This window comes from Botryllus schlosseri, chromosome 4 (assembly GCF_051294905.1).
Source record: "Botryllus schlosseri isolate E-star chromosome 4, Bs_hap1, whole genome shotgun sequence".
Classification (NCBI taxonomy): Eukaryota; Metazoa; Chordata; class Ascidiacea; order Stolidobranchia; family Styelidae; genus Botryllus; species Botryllus schlosseri.
Window position 1 is genome coordinate 3,672,364 of NC_137239.1, and position 23,878 is coordinate 3,696,241.

Genomic DNA, 23,878 nt, shown 5'->3' on the forward strand with positions numbered 1-23,878 from the left:
AAATAGGCTAAGTTGACATTTTTGGCATATTTCAAAAATAACTGCCTGTGCATTTTTCTCCGTATTTAAAATCGTGAAATGAACCAAAACGAAAGGTTAAGTATAATCGTGAAGATACCGGGCCATGGTCAAGCAATTGCTTGCTCAAAATGCATTTAAATTTGAAACACAGAACTATAGTTACAGGTTATTATTTTCAATTGCAGCGGGGCTTCAGAACAAGGTGTTTGAAGTGGCGGGCTTCTATTTCTGGGCTCCTTGTAACTACAAGTTTCTGCCAGCAGTGAAGGAATTTTGTTCCAACGCAGGTGGATGGCAGAACGAACCCAAGACAAGTGAAATAGTGGAATATATGAAGGGAGCAGGCCTGTACGTATTAATACTGGCCTCTGGGGAACATATAGAGTTTCATAACTGCGAGAGAGTCAAAGTATTCGGGCAAATATGCAGTCCGCATGTCTTAGTGTTAGCTTCGCATATTTTAAAAATGTCGCTTTCATGACACTCGCTGTTTTGCAATTCTCGCTATTATGACACCAGTTGTTTTGACACTCATTATTTTGATCACGATCAATTATACCTATGAAAGTCGATTCAATTCGATGAAATCACACATTATAGCGTTTTGAATTCATGACATTTGAGGACCAGCACACGAACACATCGACACGTAATGCTACACCATTTTCAACCGGATCTTTATTTTGATAGAAATGCGTGGTTCAACGCATGAGAATAACTATTATTGAAGTTGCAGACAGGCGTTAGCGTTATTGTTTTATTATGGCTGCCATATGTCCGAATTTTTCCGGACATGTGGGGAATTTCACTGATCAAACTGGTTTCTTGGGGAAATTTTAAATATGTCAAAATAATGTCCAGTATTAGGCTTGAATATTTTCGTAGCTAATAATATTTTCGTAGATCAACATAAAGCTGTTATTTTAGGGCAGATTTATTCTACACGAAATGTTCCTTCGCGCTGCGGGCGATTTAGTGTTACCTATATTTATTTTAATATGTGAGCCATCGCCCTCGCAAAATGCAATCGAAAATAAATATGTATAATATTTAGTTACTGAGGTAAGTCTAATTGTAATCGCAATTATAGTAGAATGGTATATTCCGAGAGCCCGCTAAGGACGTACACACTGTACATACATCTAGATGCGTTAGTCCAGTGCTTACCAACCGGTTAATAGCGAAGCTATTTCAGGTGGGCCGCAAAAAATTTCTTGTTGGTACAGTTTTTATCCAATATGCTAAGCACCGTATCTTTTCGTGATCATCATCATCATCATTGGTTTATTAGCAAATTTTATCAGTTCAATACACCACAAAAAATGCGATACAGTGAAAAGAAAGGAAGATGTCGAAACGACTAGCAGTTGTCTATGGAATCGGACACCCACCTTGGCCTAGGCGATGTAAAGAGGCGGCATGCATACTGAATGAAAGTAAAGAAGGTAGTATAGAAAAAGGAAGCGACAAGAAATAGGGCGGCATGTCATGGGAAGCGAGATCGATAGGTCAGTCGTGGTCCGGTAATCTTGAGGATGGACTAGTATTTATTTAGTAGTAATTGCTTGTATTTCGACTTGAATGTGGACATGCTCGTCGACTGCCGGATGGCCAGCATACGATGAAATACACAATTTTATCCTCTAAATTAAATTGTTGTTGAGTCCATAATCACTGTAGGCCAGCACGTTTCCGTGCTCCTTATAATTAATGAACCAGATTTTCGGGCCAAACATTTTGATTGGAGCGCGAAATTGAACAGTGTGTTAATATGAAGACTAAGCGATCCGATAGCTTTGCGATCGTTGATCGGAATGCAGCAATCCAGTCCGATTTGGTGTTACAACGAGCAAACAGTTATCGCGACGCAAGATACTCAGAAACTCATTGTGTTCGACGTAAAAGTTACGACTCCAGTGTGGGAGGTTTATCTATCCCCCCTCAACATCTGATCCGCATGAATATTGTCCTAAATACGTCTAGAAGTGGGTCGTGCTACAAATCGGCATCTACGGAATCAAATTAAAGAATATAGACCTGGTGCAAATGACCATCACAGTCGCAAAACACCATCAATACAGCAAAACAACAACAGCGACGCACTGTAAGTTGAATTTCCTTTTCATTAGTTATGATATCTCATGGTGGGGCGCACAATCAAGTTTTGACGAAAGGCGGGTCGCGAACTGAGGTGCTGACTTTTTTTTTAATAATCAGCTTGTTAAATTTTGAGATGGGTCACGGAACATTTTGAATTGGAAATGGAGTCGTGGCCATAAAAGGTTGGGATCCACCGGGTGTCCTACCTGAAAGGGTGGAACGGCATTTAGGCTCATAAATTAATCTTATTCGTGTGACATGAACATGACATAACGATGTACGGTTGCGCTCCCTGTCGCTAACTTTGAACGTGTTGGCGGAGGGAGGATCAACATGATATAGTAATATATCTAGGAACCAATATTATTGCCAGAATTCATTCAAAAAATTTACCGACTACATAGAAATAAAAACCAGATGCATATAGTAAGTCCCCTAAATGTTGCAACGATTATTGGGCCCAGGATCAGTGTTTATTTGGGCCGGCACGGGAGGGGGCTGAAATATATGGATTCGGTCCCGGATACAACACACAATCCCACGTATTCCCCCTCCGCAACAGGATCATAACCCGCCTTGCTAGTGTGACGTCATATTGACAGACGATGTGCTCATACCTCATTTTAAAGTCAGCTAGTGGGCGCTAAAGAATGTCCGGAATTTGCGTCACAAAAAAGGGTATCCCTATGTTTTATTCTAAAATATATTTTGTTTATAGGGGTACGGAAATCTATCACCAAGGTCTTGAGAAAATAGGTGGAAAGTGGACATGGCTTCTGGGAGGTGAATGGGACGGTGTGAATCCAAGGAGGTGTGACTTGAATTATATATTTCGAATGTTTATAAGGTACTAGAAATCTGCTTCGAACGCATTTGTAATATCGTTTTCACCCAGGGTAAAAGGCACCTATAATATGTCATTTTTAAAAGTCGCGTAAAGTAGATTGCTATAACGATAGTTATAATTCTGTTCTGTTATATATTCTCTTGATGGGAATATAATCCAAAATTCCACATTATGTTATGGTAAGAGCATGTGAATGTCATTGGTCCCCATTTCCTGACCGAGCCATCGTTTTAAGTTGCATAGAGCAGAGCCTGTGATATATGTATAGTATATTCGAGCTTCTTCAAGATTTAGGACTGATTGTACTGTATCCATGTACTTCACCCGACGCAATAAATTGTTGCAGTTCAGCATTACGTTTGTGCCCCGTTAGATCAGGAATGTAACAGGATAGTTCTTCATCTTGTTATATCGATCTCAAAACGTACTGAATAGCACATGGGTCTGTCGACACTAAGGAACATGCGAACGTAGTTTTTGATAGGCAAGTAGCTCGTGTTCGATCCTGCGGATGCTCAACGGAAATCTAGATAATATTCCCGAACGTTGACTCATAGATTGGCGCGTCGGCGCCCTATAACGCAACGGAACTTGGAGTTGCCGGTGAGAGTCCCGGGTAGACTGAACTGTTATTAATAAAGAGCGGAAACTCTGCCCAGTATGTGCATGTGTTTGGAGTTCAGACAGCATAAGACATAATCAGTTATCAAATGAAAGCGACAATGATCAGACCTATTTTGGGAGGCTTGTTTACTCTAGCGAAGCCTTGGCTAACTGAATATACGCTTCATTTTATTGAACCGAATAACTCAACGCTGTTAAATTTACCTATTCGATTTAGAAACTCCGCAGACAATAATGACAATGATAATACCTGTTCTGAGTACAAGAATCTCGTCTGGCATGACAGAGGCTGCAACAAACCGAGGAGGAGATATATCTGTCAATTCAGTAAGCATTTTTCTAAGATCGAAATAGAATAGCTCATGGTCTTCCAGACTACACTCTTACAAATATTCGAAACTTTGTCGCATTAGTTATATTGACGGTATATGCCTGTTGAATTGATATACGGGTACACCGAAATCAATTTTACTTGTTTAGGAGAGTGACGAAATTACAATAATTCGATCAAGCAATATACGGGATAACCAGTATTTCAAATTCAATTTTGTATTCATAAAAGCAATTTAGTAGAAAATCAGTCTTTTAGACTCAGTTTGGAATTCGTAATAACATTGCTATTGCATTCACATAGCATCGTTTATATCGCTCTATAAATAGCAACATTTGAGACTTCAAGGCGGCATGCCATGCTATTTGGTACATTGTATAGTTTTACTGCAAGTATGATATTATATTATTTTATTCTTATGTAATTATCTGCCTGGTCAGTTCCGCCACCATTGTAGACACTTGAACGCATGGAAGTTGCAAGATGCAACCAGCACATATTGAATCACAGGAGCTGGTTTAGCAATGTTCTTTGGCCATTGTGACGGGTGTTGTAGTTAATTTACACTTTTCTTGCGAAAGGCCTTACGATATAATTCCTAGGTTATTTAGTTTTGTTTTATTTACACAGGTCATGTGTGCCACGACAAGAATATGTGTAATATTAATTGTGTTTGCTTTCCCTATTCTTCCGGACGACTTTTCACAGTCGCACTCTTTCATCATCGGACTCCCTCGTTTCATTGCACCCGTATCCTCTTCTCTACAGCCGAATTTTGATTCCGCTAACCTTCACTCTGGGCTTATTATACACTGCAGCAATAGCTGTGAGGTTCGCGATGAGGAGCCAAGATAAACCTCCGACACATGGAAATTAGGCAGAACTTGGGTTCCACCCCAATTCCATTGGTGTCGTGGCGATGACGGCTTAACCAACTGCGCCAATCGCTTCCCAATTCCTAGGTTAATATCGATATCGGAAATGTAGATTTATCGAAAGCAGAAGATTGTTGTTGCTGTTTTCCTCGCAATGCATTACGAACTTTTGATTTTCGACTTTCAGTCTAACTACATTCCCCCCCCCCGGACATCTATTGCTAGTTACCTGGAGTCAACCTACCAAATGTTTAAGAATTCCATTTGACCATTTGGTTAATCACAACCATGATTGATCTTCTTCCTATCATTAGATATTCGGAGGCATTTCATATCACTCTCGAGATTAGGTGTCATACCATACATAGGTAGATACCATACATAGATAGGTGTCATGCCATGTATACAATTGCCTTCATGTAGCCGAGTAGTACGACAATGTGTTATACTAGACGTTTACAAAAGGAGGTGGATAATTGAAAACTCAGGTTTAATGCGCGTTATAAAGTTGTAGTAGTTTTCGACCAAATAAATCGGATATGTGAAGTACCTAACATGCCATTAATTGGCGGTGGGACCAATCCCAATTGCAATCAGCAGCATTTACTGGGCCAGCAACCGATGCTAAAACTTTTTGTACTTTTGGGAACAGCGAATTTGGAATCAGCAAAAACTTTGAATCAATCCAAATGTATCCAGGGGTAACCAAATGTTGCACTGTGAGTTCAACATGACAAATATACGGGGTTGTCTACGGGTTCGTCGTCGTAAATACTGAATATGAGATCAACGTTTCACTGACATGAACTTATTCATTAAAATTGAGTAAGATCTTTCATCGCTATAAGCAAAATGATAACATGATATTCCCTGAACATGCAATCGTAACATGCCCGAGTTGCCTGTATATAAATACCTTGATAATTTTGTGACATCTCTATGAGACAAGAAAGTGCCCCGTCAGTAGTTGTTTGCTTGCTAGAGGAATATAGATACTCTGCAGGAGGAGATCAGGAAACTAAATATCGTAATGTATTGTGCAGACAACATCCACAAGCTTATTTGCTCTGATAATGTCAAATCGACATTGGCGCGACTAATGATATCGTCTATCAATGACGTTGTAAATATATTTACTGTATTTTTTCTGCGGGCAAATTTATTGTCTCTTTATGATCGCTGTTTTCATTCTTAGAAGATTTATATTTGCAAAGAATATCACCATCATTTTCAAGAGGATCTTTCAATGTAGTTCTTGCGAATCTGTGTTATCGCGTTTCAACTGCGGGCCACCCTATTCATGGCGCGAGCGTCGTAAAAAACCATCGCTAAACGAGCATGCACCTTGACAATCTCAAAAATTGTACTTGATTTGTTGAAAAAGTTTGCTCAAGATATCCAGCTTTCTGTTTGTGAATATTTAGAAAGACCCGCAATCACACAGCATCATGAGCGAAATACCCTACATGTATGTAGTCAGCAAATGGTGCTTATTCAACCAATCAATGAAATTTGTGCCGTTGTCTGATGTCAAAAATCTAGCAGGCGTACGGGGTCAATCTTGACTTCATATGTTTATTGTGTCATAAAAACTAAATCCGTGCGATTGGGCTTTTGGCTAGTGCTGTATAACTTGTTAAGATGGGGTAAAACGCATAGCACAACGTAGCAACACCCAGACGCCGAATACATTGTACGGTCTTACCTCGACCGTTAAGGCGTAAGCTTATATTCCCTTGCAAGTCCTCGTCGAAATTGTTGGCAAAGCCACAGAAGATGTTGATTTTATGGCGTTATTATATCATTTGATTGCTCTAGTTGGCGACAGATTGCTCATTTGGCGACGTTTAAAAATCAGTGTGTACTTCAGAATTGTGGCATTATATGGCCCGAGTCGTCTTTAGGTATCGTGTACAGTAATATTTATCACTTCACTGAAATGTAGGTTTAGAATTACAAATATGACGTAACGTGACGTCATGAGGTTCATGTTCGCGTTCACACGAACCTGAACCTTTCAGTGGCTCACCCCAACCCTATTTCTATACTTGGTACCGATATTATCCCATTAACAAGTTATACTGGAGTAGCCAACACCCCAATCACACGGATTTGTTTTAAAGAAACAATGAACATATCAAATCAAAATAGACCCCGTACGCCTGCTAGATTTTATACCTAAGACAACGATGTATTCTTCATATGAACTCCATTGATTGGTTGAATAGTATTATTCGCTGACTATACTTACATGTAGCGTATTTCCCTCTTGATATTGTGTGATTACGGGTCAATCTCACAGCAGAGTCTTTTTTATGCTGCCAGCGCAAAGCGTACAGTGGCACGCAATTGAAATGCAATGAATTTCAAACAAAGGTGTTATAATGATGTGGAAAACTGTAATATATGAAAAAGATTCACAGAGCAGAACCTACCAAGGTTCGTTTGTGAACGTGAACCTTTAAGTTTCGGAGGTTCGTACCAGGGCTGTGGAGTCGGAGTCGGTGGAGTCGGAGTCGGGGTAATTTTCGCTTGATGGAGTCGGAGTCGGAGTCGGAGTCGTGAAAACTATAATAGCTGGAGTCGGAGTCGGCGTCGGTGGGAAAATACTGACTGGAGTCGGAGTCGGAGTTTGTGAGAATCACCCTGACTTCGACTCCGACTCCGACTTCTCTATCATGAAAACATTTGCTTTCAAAGAATTTTCAATATAATTTTTATGCACCACCAATCACTGTTATGAATAACCATACAGATCAGGTGCGGCCAGCCCGTGGCACGCAGGCCAAATTTGGCACAGGAGAAGGTAATTCTCTAAATTATTTATGACATCAGATACAATTGCAAGGCCAACCAAAATTTGATTAGCATGACCGCGAAATTTGATGATGACTAAAACAACAGTTCTGACGCATCGACGTATTCAGGGGCCAGACATATTTATCCCAGATCTTCGTATATGACCATAAAGTAGAATATTTCATAGCAGATTTAGTTGACTTGAAATTTTTCTCGGTACTTCGCATGATTCATTGTCACTAGATTTCTTGCATTCAGTATTTGAGCCCCCTTCTGAAAATTATAAATATATATTATTCACAGAATTGAGTCTAACTATATTCGCAATTAGGAGAGAACGTGTCGTCCAACATGCGGCTTCGCTTGTGCACTCGCAGCGAGATCGTCGACAAAACATTTGCACAAAATGATAGAGGCATGTTCACTGATACCGTCGATTTTGCTATATCTAAACGTCGAATAATCCTGTCCTTGCCAAATGAGCCCAGTAGTATACAGATGCGACCCCCAATGTATGTTAGCGACATATTTATTGATATAGCCTAATTCAGTCGTTATCTTGCAAAAACATTTCGCGCTGCGCGCGACCAGGGCTTGATTGCGCACTGCACAGTTGCATGACATATTGTTATCAATTTTAGAGCGTATTAATATAAGTCTTGTTTGCAATGTTACCTAATTCGGTTCGCTCCTATCGACGATTAAAAAAAGGTTATCAAACATTCCAGTTGCCCGCGCAATGGTTCGTAAATATCAGGTGTCCCTTTCGCCGAAAAAGTTGCCCACCCCTGATATAGATAAAATTCGACATTACTTGCAAATTACAACTCAGTTGCAGAGGGGAAGAAAATCGCAAGATGCGTTTTCGCGATGCAGTCAAAATTGATGCAATTTTTGGAATTATACCATGATACTGTGACAGAGAGCAAATGCATCGGCTGGTTTTGTAAAATTGTAAAAATGATGTAAATACGACCAAACGATGCTTCCCACTTGACAAAATTAAAAATATATGTAGTGTAGCTTAGCTGTTTGGGTCGAACAAATGATTAAGAAAGACTGCAAGTCCCAATCCTTGAATACTTGGTTAAGTACATGTTGTTTGCGATTGCGCATGTTATTTGGTAGTCTCTATATTTGAGTACATTTTTAGAGGAATCAGTTCTCGCTGATGTAACTGTCCCTATTTGTATTCGGTTTTTCCTATCATTGTAAATTTACGATTTTAGTGATTTGTACGATTTTTAGTGATTTGATTGTTTGATTACTCTTTAATTATCTTTTCCCTAGTGTATAAATAGCCCTCGTTACCGTTGTCTCGCCCTCCTTTCCATCGAGCAACGGACGAGCAAGCACTATTACGAAACTCGCTTACGCATCTTCGTGTTTCACATTATGCCTCAATCAGTATGGCGCTCTTGGTTTTGGTAGATTAAATACAAGACTGATACGCAAGGTTTGCCTAGTCCACGGTAGCAGATTTTAGTGCAACAGACAGGATTCGACGCCTGGTAAATCGGCACTCATTAGGATTGGAGTGTCGCGTCGAAACAATTCGCAATAATGCTGGTCTGGAATCATTTCGCCATAGTGAGTCTAGAAGCAATTCGCCTTAAAGCTCATTCAAGCCGATTTCTTCAAGACTCCCCTCGAATCGGGCGCAGGCATTTAGTCTGTATTCAGGACTCTGCTACTCATCGAGGATTGGTTGACTCTGCTTGCACCGAATCTGCTATATCTTTTGTTACATTCAGTTGGATGATTTCGTTTTCTATATGAACGGAACGGACGATTGTGACCAATTCTCCAGTCTACGTTTACCGTTGCGAGGGTCAAGATTCATCCGTTTTCGTCTTCCAACGTTTGGTGAACGGTCGTGTTTCGATTGATTGACATATTCAAGATCGTTACATGATCGTTACAAAGTTGAATGCTGTCAACGCCGCCTCCACGATTGCGACGATGGATTCAACTTCTCAAATGATAACGAAGTTTTAGCGACTGTGACACGATTCTTCCGACATTGATTACCGTCATCAAGCATTTTGGTCAAGCGTTCGCCTTGGAGCCACGTAGTCTACTATTCTTCGTCTTACAACGTTCAAAGCACTTGCAGATCTGCTGGACGCTTCTCTACCATTTTAAGGTGGTTTATTCTCGTCACTTGTAGAGTTGCTGGACGCCTCCGTACGATTGCCGGTGATTTATTAGTATCACTAGTATGGAGTTTGCCGAACGCCTCTCTACAATTTGAAAGTGATTGGTTCTCATCACTAGTAGAGTTGCTGAACGCCTGTCTACCATTCAAAAGTGATTTATTGAACGTCGGTGGGATCGAAGGTTGTATAGCTTCTAATACGATGGACATTTGACATTTAACCTCAGTGTATTGAAATGTAACTGTAACATTAGTCGGGAATGGAATCATCAGTTCGCCCCTTCAGACCAAATTTAATCGATCTCGGACCGAGTCACTTATCCTGATATGGCTTTAATCGGCTGATCCATCGAACTATTCTGTGCCAACGTTGACTGGACGTGATATAATTATTACTTACCCTTTGATTTGCGCTCTCGACTCGAAATCCATGGTTCTCAGAAGTTGTTACGTGACCACAAGGGATCGTGCCATTTTCGAATTAATATCTGTATTGTACAGTCGTCGGACCTGTGCGGTCACATATTTGTGTACGCATCTGAGTACTGACGCCTCCGATCGTTTTACTTATTGATGCAATTCTGTTGACTGGGTTCAGTCAAATGGGGGAGTGTTTGCGATTGCGCATGTTATTTGGTAGTCTCTATATTTGAGTACATTTTTAGAGGAATCAGTTCTCGCTGATGTAACTGTCCCTATTTGTATTCGGTTTTTCCAATCATTGTAAATTTACGATTTTAGTGATTTGTACGATTTTTAGTGATTTGATTGTTTGATTACTCTTTAATTATCTTTTCCCTAGTGTATAAATAGCCCTCGTTACCGTTGTCTCGCCCTCCTTTCCATCGAGCAACGGACGAGCAAGCACTATTACGAAACTCGCTTACGCATCTTCGTGTTTCACATTATGCCTCAATCAGTATGGCGCTCTTGGTTTTGGTAGATTAAATACAAGACTGATACGCAAGGTTTGCCTAGTCCACGGTAGCAGATTTTAGTGCAGCAGACAGGATTCAACGCCTGGTAAATCGGCACTCATTAACAACGGAGTGTCGCGTCGAAACACATGTAGACTAGACATAGGCTATGGTCTTTGACTACTTTATTAAATTCCATCTATGACCAATGTCTATTAGTAGTAAGAGTGTGTGTGCCTGTAATCAGGATAGTGTGCAATGACAAAATTAGTAAGTTCAATCTCTTTATTAGTTGCTGACTCATACACAAGAGCTACACTTGGATTTTTTATCTACATTTTTCTTATACATATTGGATATCTGCCATATTTGAATGATTCATACATTTCAGGATATTAGAGAGCCCATGTTATAAAAACTTGAAAAAGGAAGGATATTTAGCAAATCTTTATTTCATGTTAATTGCATAGTGGATAATTCGAGCTGTGCCACAACGAAACAATTTAGCATGTCACAGTTAATCATATGTTTGCATATGTTTAATGGTTGTATGATAGTCATTCAACCGACAATGTGGCATATAATTTTCGAAGTAAATTGGTAATAATGCTGGAGTCGGAGTCGGGAGTCGGAGTCGGTACGTTTAAAGACCCAGGAGTCGGAGTCGGAGTCGGTACGTTTAAAGAATCAGGAGTCGGAGTCGGAGTCGGTATATTGAAAATGTGTGGAGTCGGAGTCGGAGCCGGAGTCGGTGGTAAAATTTACCGACTCCACAGCCCTGGTTCGTACACACAAACGCCAACGTGAACCTGACGTTCCCGCCACCCTTAGTATTTAACCTGCGTCCGCATACGCGAAAATTATATATATCCGTTCAAAGCATCATCAACGTTATGTAGTTCCATTATTCAACCAACTGTGAATATGTCTTCGCAATGGTCGCAGCATACGAGCTATACATACATTTTCGTGAAATGAAAACGTATTTTACGAACGTAGTCACCTGTATCAACGGGATGTGGAAACTCACATATCAAAATGTAGGGTAAAATTTAACCTCTCTCTGACACATTTCCGTATATATCGAATTAAGAACCGTTCATGATACTTATAATAGAAACTTTCGACGCCTAAAATCTAGATCAAACCATGCCTTGGCAATACTCGATGTGACCGTTGTTCTGATCTAACTATAAATAAAATTCATTCTCTTCATTGTACCTATAGAATCATGTCGCGGTAACGAGGATTGCAACCAATACGAGGACTGCATCACGAGTGCATATCAGGACTCTCTGAAGTTTTGCACATGCAAGGGTGGTTATTCAGGTCCTAATTGTACAGGTGAAACCACATATTTTATGTTCGTAATTTCCAATATTTTTCCGTTCGCGAAAAGCTTTTAATTTAGGTTTTTTTGTGCGACCAACAATCAGATGTGGTCAAAGTAACCTAGAAAGCGACGCAAGTTTAAGTAGCACTAGCGAAGCAGAAGAGTACGAGTATAAGTAGTGATTTCCGAATCTGCTTAAACTACTTCAAATCGAATTATAATATGGTGGCTCTGAAAACTACTGAAGTAAGTGAGTAGTTTCGAAAATGAGTCATGAATACACTGAGTCAACACCTGACAACTGACATGCTCAGACAGTGTAAAGCAGAAGTGTCAAACTTAAATAGCGTCGTGGGTCGGATTAAAGCCGTCAAATCGATCCGTCCTAAAGAATATAATACACTAGGCCAGAGGTCTCAAACTCAAATGTGCTCGCGGGCCAATTTCCAATTTCTGATGACGCCGCGGGCCGCAGCATCAATAATAGGGGTATTCAATGTATAATATCGAAGTACACCTTATTTCACGGCACCCTGCAGACAGCCATTTCACAAACATCGCGACAATGTAATTTACTCATATAGGCCTACTATTCCCGCTTGATACGAAAGAAATTACATTTTCAAACATTTGAGTAAAATAATTTTAGATATCATGCGAGAGGAAGGATGATGACATCCTAAGAGCTGTCGGGTTATAATATTGCAGCTTATAGTGGATCTTTGACGTGCCACTATTTTATGTAGAATATTTTAACATTTACTAAATATTGATCTGATATCAGAGCATGTGAGCGGTGTAGCCTAAGTAGGCTATTGTTACTGTCATTGCCGAAGTCAAACTAATCCAGTGTTATATTTTATTCGATTAATACTGGAACAGATTAATAACAATTTAAATATAATTATTATTGGGCCATAGTAAAAGCATTGTTTCTTAACATATTTAGCTATCGTACCCTTTGGGCTTTCAATAAGATTTCCCATGTCCGTGTCAACAAAATTTCTGATGGTACCTATTTAAAAATCAGAAAGCTCATTCGCATAAAATCGCGCGTACGGCGCGAAGAATATTTCCAGTTGGATAAATTGGCCCAGAAAATATTCCACAGCATATAGGCCTAGTTCCACAATGCATATCTTATCCCCGGATGTGGTGCTTCGTACCACGAATGGGCTACGGACCCCTGGTTAAGAACCTCCAATCGCCGAAGAATCCATTGGTGATACAGCTGTGGAGCGTACCTCTACCTTACTCACCACTGATAATAACATGGATAAGGAGAACAAACAGTACTTAGTATTTAACCAAATATACGTCAAGGGGGCCACAGAATGCCAATGGTTTCCATATTGATCTGATTAGATATATCCCACGCAACACAAGCTACGGCATTTTGATATATTACTATTCCCCATGACAGTTTCATAGATTGTTTCGTGCGTAGGATTACCTAGTCACCATTGCGAGACGCAAGTCGTTTTCTGATTTCAACGCTTGACCCGACTCAACTCGACTCATTTTTAGTTTATCACCCAGTTCACCCAAAATCTAGTATTTTGACGAACGGTCGTACCAAACAAAATCACAATTTTCATTCACGAATACTCAACGGGTCATGTTTTTTCATGATGAACTAGAAATGTGACGTAATAGCAATCTTCCACCTCATGCTAGATTTTAGAAGTGATGTGATGGTGAAGTTTGTTGAGATTTCAGATTTTTGTAGTAGTGTTAGAGTGAACTTCCAGTTCTTAAATCAAAAAAAAAATGACACTTGAATATATTATCGAATACTTGAAATTCCAAAATGCATTCGCGGGCCGCACAAAATGGTCTTGAGGGCCGCGTGTTTGAGACCTCTGCACTAGGCCCAATTTTGACATAAATGATAAATCTATTGACTGGACGTCTTCCGTTGAACACAGTATCTAAACCACCTTGGCGTCTACGACATATTTCTTTCATAACATCGGCTGACAACTATATAAAGTTCGATCTCTGCGCGACTGCTGTAGCGCGAAGTTTATGTGGAAATTTCAATAAATTGCAGCTCCATTACGATGGCGTTCTGAAGAAAACGGTTGCAAACAAAAATTTTATCCGTTTTGCCCTTTAATTTGAGACCACATCATTTTTAGCGTGCCGTGGCCCTTTAAATAAATTTGAATGATATCAACAGAATTGATCAATATCACATGATAATGACATCAAGTATGTTGCTCCTGTTGACCAATTCCACAAGCTATCAGGGTTAGAATGGGCTATGATTTCTCCCCATAGGGGATATTTGTAGAGCGGCAAATACTGTTACACCCGGAGCCTGAAGTTGTAAATATATTTTGTCGCATACTTCATAATACACATTACATGATTGCTCAATTTGCCGAGGTACGCAAACAATTTCCTTTTCCTGATTTTCGAAGTGATTACTGCAAAAGAGCAAATCGAAATCATCTGTAATGAGTAAAAGAACTGACCACTGACCAGCCTAATGTCTTGCATCAATGGAAGGCTCTTCAAAATTTCAGCACGCCACCGAATTCTAGTAACTTGAACTGATTACGTTTATCGTGCTGAGTATACTTCATGAGAGTGATGACATTCAGCCAATTGGCGCCAGGTCTATTGAATTCTGCTTCAAATTGCACATTGGCGTCTTCAATCGTTATATTAGAGTGAATCAGTGTTAGGATTAAGTCACTACCTTCTAGTCACGAGTCATTTTGAGTCATTGCACATTTTGACTCAAGTCAAGTCAAGTCAATCGATTTTCGAAGGTGACTCGATTCAAGTCAAGTCACTCGATTTTTGAAGGAGACTCGAGTCAAGTCGAGTCAAGTCAAGTCAAGTCACGAGTCAAGTCACAATTCAAGTCAAATTGCCTTTTCGAAGTATGAGGCATGATTACGTCATTGCATTTTGCTAGCTGTCTGATTAACAGATTGATGTGGTCATTGATTCTGAACCGATGAACGAATATAGAGTTAAATATACACGCAAGAAGGCGCTATATCGTTAACATAGGCATATACATAGAACTGTTCAGTTACGTAGGTAATTGCATAGCCTCAGTTTATAGTTACCAGCCAAAATTGAAAAACGAATTGATAAGATGCAATACATTCCTCCTTTACATGTGGATATGATACCATTCGAGCCTACACCAATGGTTGCGGGGTATATAACTATATTCGAATTCAATTTCAATAAAACAAGGGGTTTGATTAAGGTATAAGAACAGAAAACAGAAATGAATATTATGCTATTAAAATACTTAATTACTAGTTTACGACAACGTAAGCTGTACGCTTCAATCACTACGTTTGTGGTCATTTTATTTATGTGAGACAATGGAGGCTCAGTGAAACACACGATAATTGAGTGATTTGTCGCTCTCGCGGGTTACACATGCGTTTCGCGAACAATCCGAACATATGGAAGATACAGTGATTTTTATCAACACCGATTACTTGATGACTTGAAATTGACTCATGAATTTTGCTTCGAGTCACGAGTCAATCCGCATTTTTGATGCGGCGAGTCAAGTCAAGTCAAGTCATTTTTGCAAAGTGACTCGAGTCAAGTCAAGTCATACGAAAAAGGTCAAGTCATCCCAACACTGGAGTGAATAACACGAAACTTATCAATGATGAAAAAAATAACATCCAAATCCCCCGATGAGCCCAAACACAATGTTGGCGCTCTCCATGAAGATGTGCCAGATACTTTTACCTTTGTCAGAGATTCTTTAACTTTTGCGACAGCTTTTGCAAGAAGTAATGCTGAAAGCATTTGTTCACAAATGCACTTGATAAACGGGCACAACCAACACGTTAAAATAAGCATTCTCTCAAAATCAAAATATCAAGTAGGCTAATTGAAACTGGTTAACTGCATAACAAGATGTACATAACTTTATCTGCAAGTGAGGTTTATCACTAGGTCTATAATAATATGATATCTGCAGATGAAATTACCATAGAGCATTAACTTATATCCTGGTCTGCTCTTACGGCACATCAAGTTGCTAGATCGAGAATAGGTAATCTACATCTACTTGCACAGCTAGTGCTGGGGGGAACTTGACAACATGAACATGACACAATTCACAGTAGTTAAAAATATACATCAAGGAATCTCCTTGCAGTAAATTAATATGCTTTCTCTTAAACATCTCCATTTCCCTCGCTATATGTTATTCAGATTCACGTTACACAGACCGGCAGATTCACTGGTCTGGTCAGCTACCTATTGGCTTCAAGCCCGACACCGTCGTTAGTTAAAACGTAGGTTAGTTATCTATATCAATGATAATTAAACAATGCCGCACGAAGAAAAATCTATAGCCCAGGGTTATTAACCATACCGAATAGGTCACATTTTGCGAGGCTTTTCGGGGTGTATCAATAATAAAGATCTTTAGGGTGCCTAAACCCAAGGTTTAGCTCTTGGTTGCAAAAAGGTTGGTGACCCCTGCTCTGTCAAATCTCATTTTCAGTGTCACAACTTTCTGTAGCCGTTTGAAATACGAACTTCGATTTTACTGTGCATGGCGTCATCAATGAACACATTTTCGGATATGAAAGTACTCTTCTTTATGATCATTGGTACTGAGTGGGTGTTCTGATGATGATGACCACCTACCGTAAAAATGATGCATAACGATGTAGTCCTTGTTAAAGTCATTTTTGAAATGTTTATGACAGTGCTCGGAAGCCCTTTTCGAAGTAGCCATAGATACGCTATATTCAAATCACAATGACAATACACTGTGACGTCACAATAAAAGAATCTCTATGTCATATGGCTAAAAAATCAAAGAAAAAACATGTTCTAAGCAAGGGCCATGTTTTAAATATGTTTGTTTTGTATTGATTTTTGTTTTAAATGCAAATCTATCTACAGTAGCTAATTATTGCCACCAGCACAGCAAAAAATTAAATTATGCTGATTGATTTCGAGAATATTTGCTACGCCGCAATCAGCAGTACAACGCATATTAAAAAGTACACTACGAAAGTTTACTTATCTCTCCATGATGTCAATAGCTATGAGATATTTTAACGAGATTGAAATTGAATTGTATTCTTTCAGACAATTATTGCGATTCAAACGCCAATCTTTGCCAGCACGGAGGAACTTGCAGATTCAATACATCTGACCCGTTTTATGAGTGCGATTGTGCAGTAGGATTTTACGGGGAGACTTGTGCACGTAAATACATAATGTGTTGATATTTTGTCATATATGGGTGACATCATGACGATAGAACTGTTTTACTAGTTTCACATTTGCAAGTGAACATGTCGAAGAGTAATGACGATGACATTGGATCAGTTTACTCTTGGTAATGCAATGCCGTCCTCACCGCCGAACAAAATCTTGAAATGAAAGAATATGTACCATACCGCAATCAGAAGTACAGAGATGGATGGACCATTGAAAAATTATTCAATAAATATTCCTTATTTCTGCCATAACCGCATGCTGGTAATAGCTATGTAACACTCTAACGCAGATTGAAATGTATTCTCTCTAGAAAATTACTGTGACTCCAATCCATGTCAGAACGGAGGAACTTGCCAAGCCGATACAAGTGACTTCACGTGCGAGTGTAATCCAAGATATTACGGAACGACATGTGCTAGTAAATATACAACGTTGCACTATTTACGAGTGAACAAGTCACGGGTCAATGGAAATGAAGTTCGGCCAAGTTACTCTGAGAAATTCACACGATAGGCTACATAAGATCATCACAAGCGGTCATAATATTCAAATTAGAGTTGAACGAAATCAACAATAATTTCTTTACGTTATCGAAAGAATACCGATCCACATATTAAGAACTATTTTATTTGAAATCTGATTTGGTAAAATAGTTCTATAAACTTTTTCAACTTTGAAAAACTCGGATTTTGGTAATTTCCACATGATACTTTCTTTTGGTACCTTTCTTGCAATTAAAAAGCTGTCAGTAACTACCCTAATTTAGTTTCCTGATGATAGGGAAAGTGTTTTTCTACGTATATATGGAGGTGCAGAATCATCACGTCGTAAGAATGAGTTAATTTGCAATATGATATTATTGTCAATCATATTGCTACCTACCCTATGTGGAATTTATTCAAAATAGTCTTGAACGAATGCTACTGTCACGTTTATTTCGAATATAATGACTTTAATCGGGTCAGGATACTAAAACCACTATCCGTACAAAAACTCGGAAATAGGTATTGTTCTGAACAATCACTTCGCCGCAATACAATTGACGTATCGTATAATAATTATAACGTCATCAGACTTCTCGTCCGAAATGAAATGGGGTCCTTGTGACTCTCCAACTAATTTGCGTCGTAGCTGTAGATGTCACTTGAGTACGCACTGTTGTTGGATATATTAGATCAAATAGCCTTATATGGCCGCGGCGCATTGGAGTATAAAAATATAAAACAGTGCAACTGCGGATAATTTCGTTATCTTCTTTGATCAGCGTAGCATTCGCGTGTAAGGGCTAATTACATTCTATTTCCTGAAATCTGTGAGCTACGCATTCTTCTTGCCGTTTCAATAATTCAATTTTGAAGCGATTCCCTAATATTAATTCTGACAACTCTTTCTGCGCGGACGCTCTGAAGCTTTGGTAATTTTAACACTACATTTATTTCGGCATATTTCACATATTTATCAATTTTCCTGATGATAGGGAAGTTGTAGCTTCGTCATGTTTATGGAGGTTTGATGTCATCATGGGTATAGTAGGAGTTATAATCTTGCAATAGTGTGCATCTTATATAGCAGCGGTCGCGAACTTATGGCTCTTTTGGGTGTAAGATATTACTCTTACTAAATATTGATTTTCGTACCTAATTTATCGATATTGCAGTGACCTGTTAGCAAATTTTCATCGCGACCAGAATAATTATGCTCGTAGAAGTATAGACATGCCTTTGAGGGGGCAACACAGTGGCGTATTTAAGGTTTGGCGTCGGACCTCCTCTTCAAAATCCTTAAGTAGCCTACCTGATGTTTCTTGCAAAGTACCTGTAACTCATCCTTCGCATCATGCTCAAATAAGGCAACCAACATGGTTAGTACGAGTTTTACAGAGACAATGTGGTGCACAGACGAATCCCATGTAGTGAGTTCGAATCAGTTCAACCCTGACATTCCGAATTTACAATTGTGGCGTAACAGTAGATTTACATATATGACTCTTTGGGAGTTAAGATGGAAAATATAGGGTCAATACGGCTCTTCCAACGGAAAAGGTTCCCGACCCCTTTTATATAGTAAGCGAGCCGAAAGCAGAATTTATTAAAGACGTCTGGTAGTAACACGTAAATTCCGAAAAGTATATTTATAACCCGGGTAGTATACCTTGGACTAGAATCAGGGTGGCTAACATTTTCGGTCAAAGGGACACATGTAATGTACGAACCACTGTGCGGGGCACTTAGGTGGTGATGACCGTTTTTAGTCGTCCGATAGGAATGACCCGGATTAGATAACGGTGAAGCTCGTCCTATTATTACGCATCATAATTGGTAACATTTATATCATAAAAACTTTGATTGCCTTCAAGTCCTGGCTCCACGGTGCGCGAAAGTTCTTACAAGTTTATAAATGATGGGTCAATATTATTGTTACTAGAATATATTGCAAGTCGCAGCCTGGTGCCGCTGAACTCAATTTGCAGGAACAATAGGTTTTGGCGCCTGAAATATCTAAATTGAAGTTTCGGCCAACATGCTTCCATCATCTAGTACACAATTTTCATCGTGAACGATCTTTCTTCGAGCGCATAGTCGTATCTTGGAGTAGTTCGCGTAGTTCCTCCGTAATTGCTAATTTAGTCAGACTCGACCCGATTTAGTCATACTAGACTCGATTCTGTATATTACGTGTTTATCATTTTTGGGAGCGCTATCAAAATTCAAAGCAAGAGATCGAGTGACAATAAATCGCGACATCCACGAACTAAAATTCCAAGTTGAATAAATCTGCCGCGAAATATCGTATACTTCACAGCAGTTCTTCCAACAAAATGTGTACAAACGGCAATACGGAACTGCCTTCAACATATTCGTATTTTTGACGTATACAGTTACAACGCCTCATATTGATTTCCCCCGTGAATACGAAGGTTATCTTCTGCTATATCAGATATATGAGCAGAAGTTATCGTGCTTGTACAATTTCTACCTCTGCGATACAATAATGCACTGAGTTTCGTGTCTTTGTTGCCTTTTTGGCACACGTGGTGGATGGGTCATGGAATCTACATATCGACACACATATACGGGGATCATTGGAATATTGACGAATTAGCGCAAAATTCTTATGGATTGCATTTCTACTTTGAGATATTATTTAAAAAATCTGTGAATAACTCTTCGTTTCCTATATTTTTTTAATATCCAAATCTGCATATACTGCTAGCGTGAATTGATACGCCTATTTACTTGTCATGAGTCCATTTCACATTCAACGTATTCCTTCCAGACAGCTACTGCTCCGAATTCGGAAATACTTGCCTGAACCAAGGGACGTGTAATGACATTGCAATAGAGCCGTACTACCGGTGCGATTGCAATCCAGGATATTACGGAGAGACCTGTGCAAGTAATTATATGATGTTTCAATATTTTATCACACGTGGCTGGCGTGATGTCAATACGATCGTAACGCAAATTCCAATATATAGTGAACACGTCACAGATCGATCACATTAAAATTTGTCCATGTAACCGTTGAAATTCCACAAGTTGCCGGAATCATCAAATGACAGCTACACGTAATTAATGTCATTATTTGTAAGTTGTTGAAATAATCTAGCACGGCGTAGTATGTTATTCAGAATTTAAAGGTCATTTCGTAAATTTATTTTATAAAACTTTTCAACTTTGACACATTCGGATTTTGGTAATTTCAACATGATAGTTTTCTTCATTAACAATTCTCGCAACTAAACTCGTATATATGGAGGTGCAGTCCCATCAAGTCGAAAAAAAAGGAGTTAATTCACAATCTTAAACTATTGTCAATCATACATAGCTGGTGACCCAGAGCGACATTTATCCAGACTAGTCTTAAATGAAAGATATTGCCACACTTATTTCGAAAATAATAATTATACTATGATCAGGTAACTAGAACTACTATCCACAGAAAACGGCATTTTTTCCGAACAATCCAGTGCCAGAATAAAATCGACGAATCTTACTAATTGTGACGTAATTAAACGCCTCGTATCAAATGAGCCGTGATATTTTCTTTTAGTACATTTCTCGCCATTAACCAGTGGTCACTAAGTACCTTAATTTAGTTTTCTGATGACAGAAAAAGTTTATCCGACGTATTCATGGAGGTGCAGTATCATCATGCCGTTAATTTGCAATCTGAAAATATTGTCAATCATATTGCTGGCAACCTTATGCGGAATTTATTCAACATAGTCTTAAACGAATTCTACAATCACACTTATTACGAAAATAATAATTTTAATCTGGTCAGGGTACTAGAACCACCATCCGTACAAAAACTAGGATAAGTTAACAATGCAAGCAAGGCTTACTTTATTATTACGCATCATAATTAAAAACATTTGTCATAAAAACTTGATATGAATTCAAGTCCTGGCTCCACGATGCACGAAAGTCTTCCAAGTTAATGAATAAATTCGACAAATATTATCGTTACTCTCATATTTTGAGGGTCGACTCTGCGTGCAGCTGAGCACAATTTGCAGTAACAAGAGTATTCGGCGCCTGGAAATATCTGAATTGAAGTAACGGTCAAGATTTCTTGCAAAATTCCCATCGTTATCGATTTTCTTCAAGCGAACAGTCGCATCCAGAATAAGTTCTTTCATAATTGCTAATAGTGTCGGACTCGATTGTGTAAACTAGACGTGTTTATAATTTTCAACAGCTGTACCAACAATAAAAGCAAGAGATCGAGTTACAATAAATCACGCCATGCGCCAACAAAAATTTGAAGTCGAGTAAATCTGCCGCGAATTATTTCACTTTTCACCAATGCTCCCAACCAAATGTGTGTCGGTGCAATGCGAATCTCCTGAATATTAGGGATGGTGTGAAGGTAAGGTTCACGTTCGCGTTCTGTGTGTGAACCTCAGAAATTTATAGAGGTTAACGTTCACAAACAAACTTTGGAAGGTTCTGCACTATGAACCTTTTTCATATAATACAATTTTAACTTCATTATAACATATTTGATCGATATTTATTGCATTTCAACTGGGCCCCACTTTATGCATGGCGCTGGCAGCATAGAAAAAATCAACACTAAATGAGCATGCACCCTGACCATCTCAACAATTTTACTTGCTCTGTTACAAATTTTTGCTCGAAATATCAAGCTTTCCGTTTCCGAATACTCAGTGACTCCCTGCTGTGAGCTTGACCCGCACTGACACAACATCTGGAGCGAAATACACTACATGGTTTAGTCAGCGAATGTGCTTTTGCAACCAATTGATATCGTTGTCTGATGTAAAAAATCTAACAGGTGTACGGCATCAATCTTGGCTTCATGTGTTCATTGTATCCAGGGATTTCTAGATATCTCTGAATGTATAATAAAAACAAAATCGGTGAGATTTGGGTGTTGGCTACTATACTGTATAACTTGTTAATGGGATAATATCGGTAGCAAGTATAGAAACCCATTTTACACTCTGCGCAATATCAACGTCGCAATACTCAGACGCTGAATACTTTGTCTGGTCCGGCCTATACCGTTTAGGCGTAAACTTATATTCCCTTGCAAGTCCTTGTCGAAATTGTAGGCATAGCGTCGGCAGATATTAATTTTATGGGATTATTATATCATTTTATAGCCCCAGTTAATACATTTTGCGACGTATAAAACGTCAATATGTACCTCAGCCTAGTGGCATTATCTCGCCCGTGTTGTCGCCAGGTATCGTGTACATTAATACAGGCTCTCACTTCACTGAGATGTAGGGTTAGACTTAGCAATATGACGTCACGTGCCGTCATGAGGTTCACTTTCGCGTTCACACAGAACCTTTCAAAAAGGTTATAGTTCACACGAACCTGAACATTGCAGAGGTTCACGCCATCCCTACATGACAAAAGTATCATCTACATATCGGCGGTACAACAATGGTTTGATGGACTCACGCTGAGAGAGAAACTCGCCCTCATGGTTGCCGATGAACTCGGCACTTGGTGAATTCGGCCCTCGGGAAATTTTGTAATGAAGTGTATTAACAGCTATTAATATGAATTATTAAACTAATAATAGTATTATCAAGTGATTCGTCAATCTTGTAAGGAGGTCAGGGCATCCGTAGATCACGCAGTCACGGCGTGATTAGATCACGGATTGCGTAGCCGCGGGAAATAACGCAGCGCTCATATACCGACCACGCGCGGTCTGCTTGGAATCGATGGCGTGAGTGACGGGCCTGTGCTAGGGTTGGGACTTCGGGATCAGATTTGAAATCCCGGGATCGGGATTTCCCGGGATTTTAGCTTCTCAATCCCGGGATTTCCCGGGATTGGCAAAGTAGTGAAATACACATACAAGCTACACAAACAACATTTATTTCTTGTAATATTGCCGCAAAAACATGAGAGCATCAAGAGTATCATCATTTAGACGGTTTCGTATTTTGTTGGAGAAATATCCAAGAGCTGAAAACGCACGTTCAGCCTCAACAGAGGTTGGCTTAATAGTTTTCATTGATTCATATAACTTGCTCAAGTTTTCTGGCTGTTTTTTGCTGGCTTCATATAGCAGCATTTCTTTTTGTAGTACTCGTGCGCCAACATTTTCGTTTTGTTCTTGGCGACTTTCATCATCTGTCACGAAAGCAT

The 23,878-nt window shown here is 39.3% G+C and overlaps 1 protein-coding gene across 2 annotated transcripts in view; it reads left to right on the plus strand.

Annotated features, from left to right (window-relative positions):
- The window catches only part of LOC145437877 (uncharacterized), a 273,341-nt gene that overhangs the window by 212,904 nt on the left and 36,559 nt on the right, over window positions 1-23,878 (plus strand). Inside the window, exons 2-8 of one of the 2 annotated variants that reach the window (XM_080315216.1) lie at window positions 207-369; window positions 2,840-2,932; window positions 3,810-3,919; window positions 11,900-12,016; window positions 17,103-17,222; window positions 17,548-17,655; window positions 20,514-20,633. In XM_080315216.1, the coding sequence (XP_080171342.1) occupies window positions 207-369; window positions 2,840-2,932; window positions 3,810-3,919; window positions 11,900-12,016; window positions 17,103-17,222; window positions 17,548-17,655; window positions 20,514-20,633 (831 nt within the window). The remainder of the gene's footprint in view (window positions 1-206; window positions 370-2,839; window positions 2,933-3,809; window positions 3,920-11,899; window positions 12,017-17,102; window positions 17,223-17,547; window positions 17,656-20,513; window positions 20,634-23,878) is intronic. The other variant, XM_080315215.1, reaches the window with a different exon arrangement.